This window comes from Mus caroli, chromosome 5, assembly GCF_900094665.2.
Source record: "Mus caroli chromosome 5, CAROLI_EIJ_v1.1, whole genome shotgun sequence".
Taxonomy (NCBI): Eukaryota; Metazoa; Chordata; class Mammalia; order Rodentia; family Muridae; genus Mus; species Mus caroli.
The window spans coordinates 32967692-32979892 of NC_034574.1; the positions used below are offsets into that span (position 1 = coordinate 32967692).

At 45.8% G+C, this 12201-nt stretch overlaps 1 protein-coding gene across 3 annotated transcripts in view; it reads left to right on the plus strand.

Moving 5' to 3' along the window:
• Nucleotides 1-12201, plus strand: part of Stx18 (syntaxin 18) — a 93509-nt gene that overhangs the window by 64286 nt on the left and 17022 nt on the right. For all 3 annotated transcript variants that reach the window (XM_021162410.1, XM_021162409.2, XM_029477012.1), the window contains exons 3-5: nucleotides 1817-1932; nucleotides 3506-3583; nucleotides 3762-3828. In XM_021162410.1, coding sequence (XP_021018069.1) covers nucleotides 1817-1932; nucleotides 3506-3583; nucleotides 3762-3828 — 261 coding nt within the window. The remainder of the gene's footprint in view (nucleotides 1-1816; nucleotides 1933-3505; nucleotides 3584-3761; nucleotides 3829-12201) is intronic.

A 12201-nucleotide genomic window follows, 5' to 3' on the forward strand; every position in this document is an offset into this window, starting at 1 on the left:
ATGGTCCATCCTTTCGTCACAGCTCCATGGGAACAAAACACCCATGGAAGGAGTTACAGAGGTTAGGATTCTTAAGTCTTTAGGCAGCCTGCTATGGAGAAACCATGAAAAGCACAAATGGCTCTGCTTATAATCTTTCAGGGGTCATCCTGCTGGTAGAGCCAGCACTGGGAATGGAGGGTGGAGTGTCTGTGTTTGAGTTTTAAGTAAGCGCCTACTGTAACACTATCTTAGGAGCAATGGTGCACCATGTGCCAGGCACATCAGTGTGGAGACACAGTGAGTGTATGCCATGTGCTGCCCTCCCTAGGGTGCCTGGTTGACATAGGACCAGCCTTGCTGTTCCTTTCCTTATTTCACTCGCAGGTGCCCAGGTGTGGAGTAGATGTTATGTGTTCATTCATACCATCACCCACAGGGTAGGGGATTGTATCTGACCTCTGTCTCCACCCTCTGTCAGGACATGCCTTATATTCTGCCTGTCCTCATCCCACACAAGCTGATCATGCTCCACTTTGAGCCCTACTGTCCACTTCTGCTTCTTTGCTGATCTCTCCTATAGCTGAATGCCTTTTATGGAGATCAGAAACAAGCCTTGCTCGGTTTTGAACCCCAGCCTAGTACTTATCGTAAGAGGGAATGAGTGACTTGTGAGGGTTACAGAAAGGAATCAGGAACAAATAAAGCCCTGAGCATTGGCCTGGCATATGTACAGGGTTAGTCAGACACTCGACTCTGCTACATGCTTTTACTGGGGAGCAGACCCAGGCACACACTCCTTACTTCCATAAAGCTTCAGAGGAGAAAAACGGACTTTTTGTTGTTATTTGGGGGAACAATAAGTGCAGTGGAGAAAAGCAAAGCAGGGTCAGAAGCAGCACAGCAGCACAGCAGAGGGGAGGGTCAGAAGTGGTCCCAGCTCTGTTTCAAAGCAGAGAAATAGGGCAGCTCTGGAGTGGAGTGCAGGCACAATAATCTCCTGACCAGCACAGCATGAAAAGGTAATGTTGACTGAGTACCATGGAGGCCATTGTTTCTGGAGTGAAGTCAGAGTCACTTACCATAACAGAGTGGAAACCCTGTGACGTGGGTCACAAGTGGAAATGAGATGGCTAGGACTTTGTCTTCTGTCCTCATGGCTAGATGACTAGGTGAGTGAAGATGGGGTGGTTTGTCTCTGCATTACCCAAGTGCCCCTGCAGGCCGCAGCATGTGAGCCTGCAGTTTAGCTGTAACGTGCAGAGTATTGAACTAGGCCGAGGGGTGTCACTGCCACTGATTACACTACACTTCCTCCCGCTCTCTTGCAGGTGAGCCAGGTGCGCTGTATTGTACTACATAGTGCTGTGTTACTGAAAAGGGATGTCCTTCCTAGTCTGGGCACTGCAGGAGGTTTAACTTAACATCAGGGGACATAGAGTTTGTTTCTGCAGGCTTTTTATTATGAGGTTTGAAAACTGCTTTCCTGCGTTAAAAACAAACAAACAAAAAACAGTGCACAAAAGTTTCTTATGTTTCAAGATCATGTAGGGTAAGTGGCTTGCCCTGCAATGGAGTGATGTACTCCTCAGTCAGAGCCTCTGTTCCTAGCAAAGCTGTGCACTGCTCCTGCTTCTGTGGAAGTGATGTCTAAGACGGTACCTCATGGCCTTCTGCTCCACTCTCCAAACCATTCTCACACCTGTTGGTCTGGCTACTCCTCTCCCAGCCTTAGCATTAGTGTCCCTTGTTGAGGGAGACCTTTCTTCTTGACAGTCACCCAGGCTGCAGTGTGTCCTCACTGATACCACTCTCATGCTTTCTTCCTCTGTTTTAGCCACACCATGTCTGACTATGGGAGGATGACAGACACAGAGCGAGACCAGATAGACCAGGATGCTCAGATATTCATAAGGACCTGTTCAGAAGCAATCCAGCAACTCAGAACAGAAGGTGAAGTGCTCTAAAAGATGCCAGCAGATCCCGTGACTGTGCCGGCCAGTTCAACAGCTCATCGTGCAGCCACTTAGCATTCCTTCTTTCTTTCCGAATGACATTTAAGACTTAAAATTTTATAATCCTTCTGAGATAAGGTGATCAAAGCCCGAAAAAGATCATCACTCAAGTTTTAAAAAATGGAAGGCAGGAATGGGAAGGACTTTTCTAATAGAATCTACCATAACCTACCAAAGCCCAAGGTCAGAGGGACCAGATTGTGTCTATGAAGACATGCATGTGTGGCTATGTTCTGAGTGGCAGGATGGATGCATGTGGCTAAGGGTGGAATGATATTCCCTGAGATCTACCTGTCCTGTTAAAGTCAGCTTCCATACGAGACATCACGGTTAAGAGAAGGCTCTGCAGCTATTACTTAAAAGCTATGCACTGGAGCTCTGCCACATGCTAGCTCTGTGACCTTGGGCAAATCATTTCATCTCCCTGGGCTCAACTTTTACAACAAAACAGTACAGATGATAATTAGGCATATCTCTTAAGGTTCACTCAAATTCTTACAGTGTGCTTAGAACTGTGCCTGATACTAGGAGCCTGGTATTATCCCCTCCCCTTCATTGGGTTTCATCCCTGTTGAGGAGCTAGATGGGTTCCCAGTCTTATGTCTTCCTTGATTCATAAGCATATACATTAATACTACAGAGGTCAAAGTTGACAGGTGCTGTTGGGCCCATGGCAGAGACTTCTGCTGGAGAAGCTTCTGAAAGAACACTGAGCAGCCACCAGGGAAGTCTGGGGAAAGCTGGTCAGAAAAATATGCAACATACAAAATTCAGTTTTCTGTGTCCAGCATTGCAGAGCCCCTAGATCATTATGTGAGTAGTCCCAGGTTATAGTCCTCTGGTAAAAACATAACCTATACCCCATACTCTGAAGGACATTAGTTAGGCATTTATGTGACTTTAGGCTACTTATTGCCTCTGAACCCCAGTGGCCACCTGAGGTAGCTCTGTGATGTCCTATCATCATGCCCGCACCCGGGGCACCCAGCCCCTCCACCAACAGCGGTATCTTACTATAGGAGCTGTCACAGCCTTCTGGGTGGTAGCGCGTCCTTGTAGCTCATCAATGGGAAAGGATTTCAGAGAGCAGCATAGTATGGATAGTGCCACTCAGTGTCTACGGGGAGAAAGCAGCCTCTGTAAGCTGAAAAGCAACTCAGGCGGAAGGCGTCTGGGTTTCTAGCACGTGTGATTTAAGCATGTCACTTGAAGGTGAGCCTGGGCATTGGATGCTGTTAATACAGCCAGGTCAGCATTCCGGAAGGCGCTGGATCAGCTCTGCTCCCCCAGGGCTGTAATAAGCTATAAATTATTTGACTGCAGTTTCTATGGGTTTAATCTCTCACCTGGTGAACCCAATAAATCTTACTCTTAAAAATGTAGTCTCACTTGACATGAGGCTGTTTTATAGCTGTGCTTTTGAACATGCTTTCAATGAAGCGCTCTGGGGAAGCTGACTGTTCTGTAGGGGCCTTGAGCACAGACCTGAGTGCTGTCCTTTTCTCTTACAGCCCACAAGGAGATACATTCCCAGCAAGTGAAGGAACACAGGACTGCGGTTTTGGATTTCGTTGACGATTACTTAAAAAGTATTTCATTTTCTTCTAAAGGTCAAATGTGGTATTTCATAAGAGATGCAATTTAGAATGGAGCTTTGCTAGCTGAAGACCATAGTGTCTCATTAGTTTTAATGATACCTTTGCCTTCGAAGCCATTTTAAATGGTCTCTTTTTTTTTTTTTTTTTTTTTTTTTCTCTGCTTCGACAGGAGTGTGTAAGCTTTACTCTGAACAAAGAGCCATCCGAGTGAAGCGCGTGGTGGACAAGAAAAGACTGTGAGTATTGCTGCCTTTGCTCTTCCTCAGCAATGGCAACCAGAGTTCGTAAAGCTCCAGCCCTATTGGCTGCTCTGTGCCGTTCTCACCCGTGCTGCCGTAGGAGCTGAGCATACACTGTCTACCAGGGGTGCTAGTCAACTCTGTTAGCCCACAGCAGCCCATGAGCAGGTCCTCTCTTTCATCTTCTGAGGATGCTGAGTTACCAAGCCCCATAGTCTCATGGCATCTGAACCGGTATTGAGCATTCACCAATTCCTCTTTCTTTTTAGTTGGGAGTAGTAAGGAGACAATCTGGCTCTATAGTCCACACTGGCTTTAAACTGCCATTGAACCCATTGTTTCTGTGCTTCAACATTCAGAGTGCAGGGGTTACAGGTATGTGCCATATACCCAGCTTCCTACCCTGTTCCTTAATATCCCTATGAAGTGGGACACTTGGTGCTGTTTGACCTTGGTCTCTGCCCCCATAACTCCATCTTTGAAAGTTTTTCCAAAAAGAGGGTTTTCACAGTGACCAGTGTTCCCCTGTATGACAGAATGTATTCAGGATTCTGTGTGTATTGAACCCACCCCTCCCTCTACTCCAAAACCCTTTTTGGCATGGTTGGCTGCCAGTTTGCCAAGGCAGGACCCAGGGGAGCAGGCCTGACTCTGGTGATGTATGTCTGTTATCTGTCAGTATGGTAAGGTGACCAGTCACTGACTATCACAGTCCCCAGGGAGGAGAGGCATGTCTGCCGCGCTGTTGCAGGTAGAGACAAAAAGAGGCCTCAGCACATTCGGCCTTAGTCTTGATTTTTAAGGAGAAGTTTCCTCTGAAGTCCACACTGATGTCAGTCAGATGAGAAATGTACAGCATTACCCTAAGCAGAAGACCTTGGGGGAGCAGCCCTCTGCTCTTATAGCTTTTTGAGGCAGTCTCTGTACTTCTTAGGTAGACCCTGAACTCAGGTCATACCACCTCAGCCTCCCAGATGTGGGTACTGTGGGAGTTGTAAGCATTTCTCACCACTCTGACATCTTTCTTGTTCTTTTCTCATCTTTAGACACAAGACATCTGCTTAAAACATACATGTAGTTGTAATTTTATGCCCCCTTGTGCCCAGGTCTCATAAAGGTCAAATACAGCAGATTCAAGGCTATAGTGTTTCTCTCATAGCTTTTGTTTCTGAATCAGCCCCCAGTTCCTCTGCTCTGCAGGCCTATGTGTGAATTTGTTCTAAAGGGGCTTTGCTTTTCCTTCCTGTGAACACAATTGTATCATCCTTCTAGCCCCAACTCAAATGTCACCTGTCCTGTGTAGTGTTCTAGCTGCTGCCAGGAGTATTGTGCCTCCCTTCTTAGTAGGTTCCCATTTTGTTGTTGACAGTCAGGTACAACACACACACACACACACACACACAGAGAGAGAGAGAGAGAGAGAGAGAGAGAGAGAGAGAGAGAGAGAGAGAGAGAGGCAGCGGGGCTCAGCCACCTTTGTGTTTCAGCTCATGGCACCATCCCAGTCCTTTGAGGAGGCCAATGAGCAGAGTGTATGCCATTGTCATGAGGTGGTTCTCGCTACTGTTCTGTTTGGGTTGCTAATGACTGTCGTTAAGAAGTTGATTTGAGGAGTCTAGCTGCTCATAGTCTGTAGCCTCGTTTGTATGGTGAAGGAAAACATACCTGTCGAGGTACAGCTTGATTGCCCACTGTAATGTCTTAAGAGTGCAGGTGGTATTATATGGTAGCTTTTGTTCTCACAGAGTAGAGATGCCACATCTTTCTATCATACCAAAGGGCTCTTATTTCACATTGCTGAAAGTACTTTGCTCATTAAGCCAGAAGTATTCCCAGCAGACCACTCTGCACTTCTCTACAGTGAACTATATAGTCTGTAAGTGATAGCACTGTTATTAGAGGTACCTGATTTCATCTACCCTGATGGCATTTGTCATTCTGAGCTGACAATGGTACCTGTTCCATGTTGCCTCTAGCTAGAGAGGGATAACTACCCTTGATATCCCATCTCCCTGCTTTTTTTTCCTGCAAGAATATAAATTTTTTGGAGGTGGAGACCACTCTTTTCTCTTTTTTTGTCAATGCATTGATCAGAGTCTGCTACAAAGTCCATTCTCAGCCATCGGTTCCTGAGTGAAGGAGACATCCAAAGGGGCATGGCTGCTCACTCCTGGCTCATTGATTCTACAGAGTAAAAGCTATGTGCAACAATATTGGACATAGCATTGGCACAAGTGGCTCCGTCATCCATCCCTGTGAGTTTTAAATCCACCTCTTTTCCTCTTGATTTCCTTAAATTTCTGTTATTTTGAGTGATTGAAGCTGAAATGGCCATCTCACGCTTTGGTGGCATGCACTCTCATGAAACATCTGAGCTATCAGAACCATGTTCTCTCCAGATGTTGTGTATCATGAGAATCAGCACTAGGCTGAGACCCTTGTCTGCTGGTGCAGAGGTGCCTTTCATATGTCCAGTGAATGTCAGGTGCTGTTTGTGCTTTCCAGCTGACCTGGCTCTGAGGTTTGCAGGGTCCAGGCCATTTAGTCAAACCCTTCGCTTTTCTGGGACAGTGTTTGTATGAGCAGAAACTTTTAGGGGCATTCTCTGTCTCAAGGGAGATCTAAGAATGAAAGCTATTTGTTAAAGGTTGTAGCTTCTTCAAATACTGAGCCCATTACAAAACAAGGTCAAGAGTGAGTAACTCCGTAGACCCTGCTAAGTTCATAACTCTAGCATGAAGCTATGGTATTAACATGTCTCACCACCACAGTTGCTGAAGATGACTTTCCTAAGGTATTGAGAAGACGTGTTGGTGGCCCAAGTACAGCTTACTTGGACAGTGTAGTCTATTGTTGGACTGGAGGGATGCTCTTTTTCCAGATTGCTGTTTACATGGGCTGTGTGCCATGATGATGCCTTCGTACAGGGAGCAGCAGGCCCTTCCTCAGTCCAGACCAACACACACCAAAAAGCACTGCCATGATCTGCAGCCACACAGGCCCCTCACATCCTCTGTATGTGTTGTCTGCTGTCAGTACAGAGGAGGAAGATCAGGCTACCTTTCGTACCTTTTATAGAAGATAGCAGGTCTCATGTGATGCACAGCTTCATGAACTGACCTAAGATTTAAAGAGTGTCATGTATGACTCCACCCTCTCTCCTCAGCAGGATTGTCAGCCTGTTGCCAGCCCCTGCCTTAGATCCTGCACATAGTAAGAGTTCTGGGGATGCTGCCAGTGTTTGGAATGCTGATGGTGACCGAGAGGGAGATGAGGAAAGGCAGAGACGCTATGTGATATGAGGACCACAGTGGTGATTTTGCCTCATCTACTGTCTATGATGGGGACCATGTTTGTTGCCAAGGAGAAGTTGCGGACTGGCCTATGGGCCAAGTCTAGACTTTAAACTATTTTTGTATGGCCTTTCAACTAAGCATGGTTTATTGTATTTTTAAGAGCTCTGTAAACCAAGCAAGAAGGATGTGAGTTAGAGCCTAAAATGTTCACCATCTGTCTTTTCACTGTGCTAACCCTGGCTTAGACCAACCCCCCTAATGTGAAGGGCCACATTTTTGTAGTCTTTGCAGTCCACCAGGGACTGATGTATAGTCTCCTGTTCATGACACAGTCACAGCTGTGCCCCAGGTGGCCTGTCACAGTAGTCAAATGACACCAAGCTACTCTATACCATGTTCAGTGAGACAAAGGCATTGTTGGAGTTCTGTGCATGCTTGCTCCTTGTTTTGTACTTAGCCCTGTGGCAGACCAGCAGTAAGCATCGTGAAAACTGGCACTAATCTGTGGACCACACTTTAGGAACACTTACTTAACAAAGAACTTCCCTAATATGTGGTAGATGCCCAATAAATACCTGTCGGGTGAGTGTGGAGGTGCATTAGGCAGAGTGAACTGACTCTACTCTCCCTGTCACACAGAGGTCTCTGTCACTCAGGTGCCACTCTGGACTAGGGCACTGGGATGTTTGTAGCGAGTTCTCTGTGCCCTCTGTGTTGGTTCGTAAAAGACAGCAGCCCTTCTGGGTGATTTTTATGTTTGCTTTCATACTTTTTTTTTTGCTTCAAAACCAAGAAAATCTGTCTGTTTCTTTTTTGTTCTTTTACAATTTCAAATATAATTCCAAGACTTTTCAAAGCCAGGGACCTGTGTTGATCACAGTTAGATAATATATGGCCTTTAGTTTGAAAAGTACACTGAAGTGAATCAGGGGCATAAACGGATCTTTGTGGTGACTTTTTTTTTAAATTGCTCCCCCTCCCAGGTTGCCTTTAGCTAGCTAGTTTGTAATTTCCCCGAGGATTTCAGTAGACATTATGGGTATAATTAGAACCTGTTTTTATCACCTTCAAAAAGTGTTCAATTTTGTCTCTGTCTGCTTCTCTGCAGCCCTTTATTTATTTTACATTGAAAACTGGCACTGCTAGACTCCAGGGTGATGGGCATTAAATGAAATGTTATGTCAAGAGACAGTGCAGCCCATCCCCTTCCTGAACCAAGCAGTTCTGAAACCAGGAGGTGGGTAGGGGTAAAGGTGAGTGTCTGTGGTGGTGAGGAGCCCTGCTGCTCAGGGTAGGGTATCAGGGAGGGCATGCAGTCAGAGAGACAGTGAGAGGCGTGCAAAGATGAGTATGTCCTCTCCAGGGGAGGAGTGCTACTAGAACTGAGCTGATACAGAAGTGCAGAAAGCCAGCTTTCTCATCGGATTGAAAAGAGAAAAGGCCAGGATGCTTAGACCTTGTAATAGGGGTTAGAATAGTTACAGTTCCCACAGTTCAGTCTGGAAGTCAGTGTGGTGTGTGTCTGTGTGACCATGCACAATGTGGGTTTTCTAGATCTGTCCATTGGGAAGGCCTGTTAGCAGCACATACATGCACAAGCACGTGTGCGTACACACACACACACACACACACACACACACACACACACACACGTGTTGGTTTCAAAGTACCACTTCTAGGTTTGAGGGACCAGGCTTTCTGGAGAAATGGCCTATTCTTAGGCTGGATTATGGAAACTGAAATGAGCCAAGGACATTTCTGTACTGTATCAGGAAACAAGGGAAGGATTGCAGAATGGCAGGCTGTGTCTGAAGAGAACAGCAGCTGCTCTGAAGGGGTTTCTACTGGCCACATTGAAGACAGCTGGAGTGAAAGCCAGAGGAGGGAAGCAGGCTGTAGCCTAGTGAGTAGTGATAGCTGCTACTGTTGTTTAATCTTTGCAACAAAGTCTGAGTGGTAGGAGTGATGCGAGGCTGTTAGGACCCAGGTTGCTCACTGTCCCAAAAGCTGAAGGAAGAAAAGCCAGAATGAGCCCTGGGTTGGGGATTGAGGTGAAAAACATCGAAAGTAGCTTTATCGATAAGGAACCAGGTGGAGCTGGGTCCTAGGCACTTCCTATTGGGTGATCTCATTTCATCTTTATAAGTACCTTAAAGACAGTTTTCCCCATTTTCTAGATGCTGAGAATGAAATATATCCACAGTCACACAAAGCAAGTAAGGGGCAGGGGCAGTCTAGAATCAAACCCATGGTTGTATCCACACCTCATTATCGAATGTCTTTTGCATGGTGGCTACTCAGCTCATGACTTCAGGACCCAGACTCTTAAAGTAGGATTTGTGGTATGTGTTTCAGACTGCCATCTCCAGCGGTCCATGGAGTCGGTGTCTGCTTAGCAATTAGTAAAACTAATTTGACACAAAATGTTAAGCACTATTTCATTTTATAATATACTAATACATCTAATGTTAAAAAGGTCTCTTTTGACTTGGTTTTACAGTACTGAGATCAAACCCAGGGCCTTAGGCACTCAGTGACCACTGTGCCCTGAGCCCTGCTTCCTGCCCGTAGGCATTTTTATGTGGCCCTTCCTCTTTCTAAACATGTCTTACAAACTTAACTGTGCTCAGTGGTTGTGGTTTGCCCTCTGCTGCTGAGGACGTTGCCCTGTGTGCACACACCATTGCTTTCCCTACTGCGTTGGTCTGTGTGGGTTGTCCCGAGGGTTTTCTGTAGAGAAAGGCTGTTGTGACTGCTGGCAGTTCCATGTGGACATAGCTTTCCCTTTCTCTCTGGGAAGCACCTCAAAGTGGGTTTGCTTTGATACAGTGGAGACACTCTTGGATTCAGTGAGAAATGGTGCCAAGCTTTCCATGATGGCAGCAGCTTTGACATCCCACCCAGCTCTGCCAGGTTCTGGTTCATTTTCATCTCCCAGGATTTGGTGTGGATCAAACATACTTTCACTCTGCCTGTGGGCATGCAGGACCACCTCACTGTGGCTTAGCTTTGCGGTAATCACCTGTTCATGTGTGCTTAGAGGTGATTTCTATATTTTCTTCAGAATATTCAAGTCTTTCCCACACTTTGTTTTTCAGTCATTTGTTGTTTGCTAATTTGTGTAGGAGTTCCTTCTGTGCCCTGACACAGGTCCTTTGCAAGGTTTCTGCTGCTGACAATTGTCTCCTTCCTTGTACATTGTCTAGTCAGGCTCTGGAGTGCATTAATGAGCATCTGTTCTATATAAATATCCACTCGTTCTGTCAATGTTGGTTAAAGAGACTTTCTTCATGGAATTGACAAAACATGGACTCTGGAGCTGGGACCCTGATGTCTTATTTCAGCCTAGCTACCATGTGGCCTCAGTTGCCTTCTTTATAGAAAAGGTCATTTAATACTAGTACCTTATAGAAAGAGGTTTAAAGCTGAATAAGTTTGTCTACATTTATCCTCAATAAGATGCTTAAAGAAGAACTTAGTACATCCTAGGTGCTCAGCAAATACTAAGTGGTGTGTGTAAGCCAGGCCCAGGCAATGTGCACTGACTTTATCCCTTTACTCACAGGCCACCTGGCCTATAGGTGGAGACTATCAGAGATCTTTTCAGCATCTACCTATAATTTGTATATTTTCATATAAGTTTGAGTAAAGCTGTTATGATGTCTGTTGTTTTATTTTGGTGATTGAGTGATTTTTTTAAGGAGGGCTGCACACTATAACTCCTACCTACACTCCTCCTGCATCCGTTTGCTGAGGGTTTGGATTAGAGTCATGCGGTGCTTTGCTTGGCTCCAGAGCACCTTATTTTATCATCAGTTTTCTCCTCTGTTAGCGTTTTACTCATATTTATAAAGTATTCATTCATTCAACATGTGTTTATTGAACTGTGTTAGTTAGATTCCCATCTCTCTAACAAAATTCCCATGACAGTCAACTTAAAAGGAAGACAGTCGTGGTGGTGCCTGCCATTAATCTAGCACTCAGATGGCAGGAACAGGCAGGCCTCTTGAGTTCAAGGCTACCCTAGTCCCATAGCAAGTTCTAGGCTAGTCAGGATTACCCTGGCTCCAGAAAATAAAATAAAAAATAGAAGTCAGAAGGGGAAGGTGTGTTGGGGTCAAAGTTTCAGAGGTTTCTGCTTATACTTTGCTTGCCCCTGGTGATACAGTACATGACAAACAAAGCCTGTTTTCCTCATGGTAACACAGTTGGAGAACAAAGAGAAGGGAAGGACCAAGGTCTCCATGGCCACTTCAAGGGCCTTTCTTACACTAGCCCTACCACAAAGGTTCACTCATTGAAGCCATACACTTAGTAAATGCATGGTCCCTTTAGGGGCCTCTTTGCAGATCTCAGTTAGCACTGCATGCAGACACTAATCTAGCTGAGCAGCACACAATTCACACAGACAGGCCTACTCTAAAGCGGAACAAGTGCATGCAGAAGAACAGGGGAGTGCTTGTTATGTAAGCTGAGCCTGGACAGACGGCTTGGGGGGTAAAGTGCTTGCTGTGCAAGTGTAAGGACAGAGTTCAGTTCCCTAACTCTCATGTACGGCCTGGGCATGCTGGTACTCACCTGTAATCTCAGCACTGGGGTTCACTGGCCAGCCAGGAAACAGTGAACTCAAATAATAATGGAAGTCAGGTATGGCGGCACACACCTTTAATCCCAGTACTCCGGGAGCAGGGGCAAGCAGATCTGGTCAACACAGTGAGTTCCAAGACAGCCAGAGCTACATTATGAAAACAAACTAACAATGATAAAAATAAGGCAGGGAATTCTAAGGGAAATTTCCTAACATTAATCGATGGCCTCTAGACATGCACGTATGGGTAACTAAACCTGTGTGCAACACACACACAGAGGAACGGGGCAGGGCAGCAAGATGGTTGAGTAGATAAAAGCACTTTCTGCATCAGCCTAAGAGTTTGATCCTCAGAATCCATGTTTTAAAAAAAGAAAAGAAAAAGAAGATGCTGTAGCACACATGTGTGGTCTCAGTGCTCCTGCAGTGAGATGGGAGGTGTGGTCTCAGTGCTCCTGCAGTGAGATGGGAGGTGTGGTCTCAGTG